The 5,468-nt window shown below is 40.5% G+C and overlaps 1 protein-coding gene across 2 annotated transcripts; it reads left to right on the forward strand.

Moving 5' to 3' along the window:
* The first annotated feature begins 590 nt into the window (after positions 1-590).
* Positions 591-5,409, forward strand: LOC109508106 (3-oxoacyl-[acyl-carrier-protein] reductase FabG-like). 2 transcript variants are annotated; one of them, XM_019857949.1, is made up of 8 exons: positions 591-715; positions 2,353-2,529; positions 2,923-3,101; positions 3,177-3,270; positions 4,353-4,422; positions 4,507-4,543; positions 4,622-4,685; positions 5,007-5,409. In XM_019857949.1, exons 1-8 carry the CDS (start codon positions 671-673, stop codon positions 5,169-5,171), a joined length of 831 nt encoding a protein of 276 aa, XP_019713508.1. In that variant the 5' UTR covers positions 591-670; the 3' UTR covers positions 5,172-5,409. The 2 variants fall into 2 exon arrangements, with proteins under 2 accessions (XP_019713508.1, XP_019713509.1); XM_019857950.1 differs by having other exon boundaries at positions 595-712; positions 2,356-2,529.
* The last annotated feature ends 59 nt before the right edge of the window (positions 5,410-5,468 follow it).

Genomic DNA, 5,468 nt, shown 5'->3' on the forward strand with positions numbered 1-5,468 from the left:
TGGCCAGGGTGAGACAATACCAGAGTGAGGTGCTGCGTAGGCATGTGTGCATGCGGAACAAGTCTTTAAGTAAAAAAAAAAAAAAATGTTTTGCTGATCTTAATTTATTATTTAATGCAATTTTCTTTAGTGTTGTTTTGCATTTGTTTACCATCTCATGCGCTCATTTGCATACACGTAATCATTTTCAATTGTTTGCATTGTGCAACTGGCTCGTTCTTTCAAATCATATCTGAAAAGCACAATGACAGAAAAAGATCTTCATCCTTCATGTTGCTTTTTACTTCGGTTTGTTCCTGCTTTTGTATTATGACTGCGTGTGCAAGACTGCTATACTTGATTCAAAAAGCCATGATTGTGAATGGTAGGATAAACAATGACTTCTCAGTTATGTTGTTTGGTTCTTATGGTGTGACAGTAATCATTGTGACCGATTTCGACTAAAAGATGTGAATTTTCTTTGAGGTCATTGTTATAAAATATGCAGCTAATCAAAAAAAAAAAAAAGCTTACGGCAGAGCATCAAATGGATCTCAGAGCACTACATCAATGTGACATTGGGAGGAAAAGGCAGCAGTTACCAAATGGAGGTGTGGTGGTGGCCCCCACGTAGCTCCGCCCATGTATCTCAGCCTTTTTATACACTGGCAGCGTGAAATTCGGACACTTGATGCAAGTTAGTGGAATGTCGGCCTCAAGTGACCCTTTAAGAGTAAGTTTATTTTATGGATTCAATCATTTATTCTTCTGATCCTTTCCACTGAGTATTTTGTTTAGCTTTAAATACAGCATATTACAGGCATGATGTCGAAAGGGCACGACTTAATAAACTCAACTCAACTCAACTGTATTTATAGAGCACTTTCAGACAGCCATCGCTGCATACAAAGTGCTGTACATGGAGCAACTAACATATACAACAGTAAAGCAACAAATCGGTAACAAAGACGGTAGAAAGCACCGAACAGCAAAACCAAGAACAAATCTGAGTCATGCTGAGTCAAATGCCAAAGAATACAAGTGAGTTTTGAGGCAGGTTTTAAAGATGGTCCGCGAGGAGGCTTGCCGAATGTTCAGTGGGAGGTCATTCCATTCTAATAAAAAACTCAAAGGGTCAACATGGCCTGCGAAATGCCTGTTTGTTTGTCTGAATTGCTGCAGCCAGGCCATTCTGCACTGGAAAAGACCAAGCCAAGCCTTCCTCCCCTGATTGATTTGATCAATGTCTGTTGAGACACAGCATGACAGTCACACACTTCTCACGCGGTGCGTGGACCCATTTCAAAGTAAAAATCGACCAAACGTCAACGGACAATTGGACAGCAATGCTTTGCATCTCAAACAGTCTGTGTATTTGTTCAGTTTTGTTTATCGAGGCGGATCATGAACCTTGTCGTCACATTTAGGAGACGCAAGATGAGACAAGCCTGTGATTCCACCCAGGAAGTTTCCTCCACCTCCAGATCTGATTTAGCATTTCAAAATAATGGTCCTGTGAAATATGCCTATTTGACTGTCATTCAACCTGATCTAAAAACTCATCGCTAAATGATCACACAATATCAATCCACTCCTGGGAGAAACTAGACCAGCTCAGAATTGCAACGAGGCAGTTTTATTCAGATCGGATGTTGCGTTTTAAAGCAAAAGCCCTTTGAAATCTGCATAATTATACTGGATTATATCTGATTAAAAAAAAAGTTGTTCTTTAAAATCGCTGAATTATCACAATCGGTCCACATCCAGGAGAAAAGGCCAGGGTTCCACCCAGGAAGTTTCAAAAGACTCTCACCCAAGGTTCCACCCAGGAAGTTTATTCCGTCACATCGACTCCTCCTGAATGGTTTGGTTGCTCAATACATGAAGAAAAGTGGCGTTTCAAAGCAAACGAGGTGGAGTAGCATTTAGCCGCTACGCTGCACGTGAATAGAAAAATTTACCATTGGAAGTGCAGTCAGCCCTAAGTATAAATGCCACCCCGCCCCCAAACGCACACACACATTCCTGTGAATTTCAGCATTTTATAATCGATTTCACTCTCCAGTCTCAGAATGCTGCTTTTTTCTTTTATGTCCTTTGCTTTGAAATGTCTTGAAATCTTTTGGTTGTGCTTACATATGGTCTTTTTTTTTTTTTTTGTAGTCATTTTAATAAGCTGCTGTTGTCTTCAATTGTCCTGTATGTAAATGCTTTTAGCTGTTGTGTGAAGCACATTGAGTTGCCTTGTGTATGAAGTGTGCTACAGAAATAAAGTTGTTTTGATTTGCTTCGCGCCCTTTCAGAAGCGGTAAAGTCATTTCCTAGATTGCAATTTATATATCGTTTTGAAGTTCAGCTGTGTCATGTCTGTTTCAGGTGTCTTCCCTGAAGGGAAAAGTGACCCTGATCACAGGTGCCAGCTCGGGTATCGGTGCAGGTACGGCCGTCCTGTTTGCGAAACTGGGAGCTGTCCTGGCTCTCAATGGCAGAGATGTGGAGAATCTGACGAAAGTGGCCAAAGAGTGCACAGAGCGTGGTGGCGGGACTCAGGTACTGATGTGTTCGCTCGAGGTGCCCGCGCTGTTCAAAACACAACTTGTATCTTTTGGGGTGGCCAAAACAGTCATTTAAGTTGGAACAAATTTGAAATATAAACTATTGACATTTATGGCAATTTAGGACAAGGGAAGCAGATTGCTGAGTTGTATGTAATAGTATCTTTAAAGTGGGAAAAAACAAGGGAGGATTTGTTCTGTCAAGTCTCATTTCTTTGTTTTGTTTTTGAAAGCCAATTTCCACATTAGCATAACTTGAAATGTCTTTTGAATCGCTCAACTTAAAATTTTGACTTCATCTTTTTTTTTTTTTTTTTTGCTTGTTTTTTAAACAGCGTGTCAGTAAGGTCTTAAGAGTCGTTACTTATGCTTTGCGTACACCGTGCAGCATCTGCTTGTGCCCGGCGACCTTACAGACGAGGACACAGTGAAGAAGACGGTGGAGGAAGTCATCGCGCGCTTCGGCCGGCTGGACGTCCTGGTGAACAACGCCGGCATCCTGGCAATAGGCGGCATCGAGAGGTCAGACCTGGCGACGTACGACAGGGTCATGAACATTAATGTCAGGTGAGCGTCGTCATGGAGACGCACTCATGCCGGTTATACTGTTGGAGCTCTTTCCAATTGGGACTTGTTTTCTAGATCTGTCTACCAATTGACCCAACTCTGTGTGCCTCACCTGATCAAGACCAAAGGCTGCATTGTCAACGTATCCAGCATCGCTGGACTCAGATCGGTATGGACATTCCCAAGGGGTGGGATTCTTTATCCACATCATGATTCGATTGGATTATGATTCATGTGGCTGCCGATTACAGTAACCAATTACAGGTTCCCACTAGCAACCGATCCCTGCCATGACAAGTGCTTCAGAGAAACATGATTAAAATTGCTGAAAATAATTTCAACCATAAGTACACCACAAACTGTGATCACAAAATTCATCCAAAATCGTTTCGATCGCATCTTTACAGCTTTACGTTTCAACATAAATGGCTTACATATGATTTGACTTTAGACAAAACGCAGCTTAAGTGCACATGTCACTCCTTGCTATCACTTCATCATATTTTGGTGGACCAATTACTGTAGTACTAATTTCCAATTTGGACAGGATTTTAGTGCATAATTAGGGCATTTTAGAAAAAAACACATCTTTTCCATGAATGATAGGTAAAAGGGAAAAAAAAAGTGAATTGGTGAGGAATGAGCTTTTGGTCACCTTCACAGGAGTTACAGTCACACACCACAATGGTGACCACTCAAGTTAATCTCAGAAATGTAGTTCTGCATCATACCGTACGCTTGACTGCCTCAAATGTTTATTCATTGAGCTAGCACGAAGTGTTCGCGGATGAGCTCAAGAGATATGAGATGTGGCTGCAAATACAACAGGTGGATCAAGTTGCAGGGGCCAGTTTGATAAGCTTTACCTTTTTTTTTTTTAACATTCAATACAGCTTAAAGTTGAATATTAAAAAAATAACATCCTCCAGCGTAGCATTGGTGAAGTACCGTACTGTAGGTTCCATAGGATCCAAGGGTTTAAAAAGTCAGTTTGAGTCCCTAAACAAACAAACAAAGAGTTTATTTACCCTTTGCACCCTATTCTGTTAAGTCAAAGAAACTGCAGCGCTTCAAATGGCTTAACCACAGAAGATACCAACATAATTATATGTTATCTTAAGAACATATGAGCTAACATGTAATAATATAGTCTATCTATGTATTATAATCAAATAAACAGCCACACATGATCACCGAGTTGGACATTGGACATCTCTCCTCAGGAAATGTTTCAAATTGTTTTCTTTGTAGTACCCTGACAACCTGGCCTATTGTATGTCCAAGTCTGCCCTTGACCAATTCACTCGCTGTGTAGCTCTGGGTGAGTCAGTAGTTCCATCTAAAGATGCACTAAAAAAAAAACAAAAAAAAAAAAACAATGTACTTGACATGCTTTTAATTTCAGAACTGGCACCAAAGCAAGTTAGAGTCAACTCTGTGTGGTATGTTCAATGACCTCATGTTCTTCCAAATCCCTGCAGAGGACATTTTTTAAACCGTGGTGTGTTTTAATTCTGCAGCCCTGGTGTGATCGTCACAGACGTTTTCAAGAGAGCAGGAATGAGTGTGAAGGAGACTGCTATGGTAAAGCAACATTGACACTTGCCTGTCCCTTGCTTTAACAGACCCAAGGATCCTTCAAGGTCGAACAATATGTCGTAGAAGCAATATCAAAATTAGTTTTATCTAGTGTTACTTCATTTTAGATTCACTATTCTGTGTTTAACCTCTTGTATGACAGTCATTTTGATATTATAGCAGTTTGGAAGTCAATCAGTGTCACAGAACCCATTGGGGCGGGCTGTTCCACTCTATATTCTGACCTCAGCTATAGCCTGGTGTGCATGGACACAACTTTAAATCAATAGTTTTTTTTGAATGGTCTCTTTTGTTTTGTCCTTTTAGTTCCTTGAAAAGTCCAAGCAGACTCACGCACTTGGCCGACCGGGTGAAGTGGACGAGGTGGCGCACAGCATCGCCTTCCTGGCATCGGACGCTGCTAGTTTCATTACTGGAGTCAACCTCCCCATCGACGGGGGCCGCCATGCTATGAGTCCAAGAGAAATCTAACCATGTCAGTTTATAATCAGATATAGTCGTGCATTTGGGATTGTGCATTATAAATGATCAATTCAATTCTGTAGGGGTACCTAATGTTTTGGAAAGCGTGATTATTGTATATGGATGACTGTGAGAAGAATGTTCAGGTATTTTTTTTCTTTATTCTTAAAGCATCATTTCGTTTTTTCATATCAAATGATATTTAATTGTAATCATGCTGCACATCTAGTTAATATAATAATAATAATATAACACCACAAACATTATATTAGCATGTGTACCTCACAGTTAGCTTTAGCCAAAAAG

Source organism: Hippocampus comes, unplaced genomic scaffold (genome assembly GCF_001891065.2).
Source record: "Hippocampus comes isolate QL1 unplaced genomic scaffold, H_comes_QL1_v1.1 scaffold945, whole genome shotgun sequence".
Taxonomy (NCBI): Eukaryota; Metazoa; Chordata; class Actinopteri; order Syngnathiformes; family Syngnathidae; genus Hippocampus; species Hippocampus comes.

Excerpts from the sequence above, each read along its gene's own strand:
- LOC109508106 (XM_019857949.1), top strand. The coding sequence starts at position 671 with ATGCAAGTTAGTGGAATGTCGGCCTCAAGTGACCCTTTAAGAGTA. Across the intron at positions 3,102-3,176 it reads GTCATGAACATTAATGTCAG|ATCTGTCTACCAATTGACCC; the intron begins GTGAGCGTCGTC and ends CTTGTTTTCTAG. Across the intron at positions 3,271-4,352 it reads GCATCGCTGGACTCAGATCG|TACCCTGACAACCTGGCCTA; the intron begins GTATGGACATTC and ends TTTTCTTTGTAG.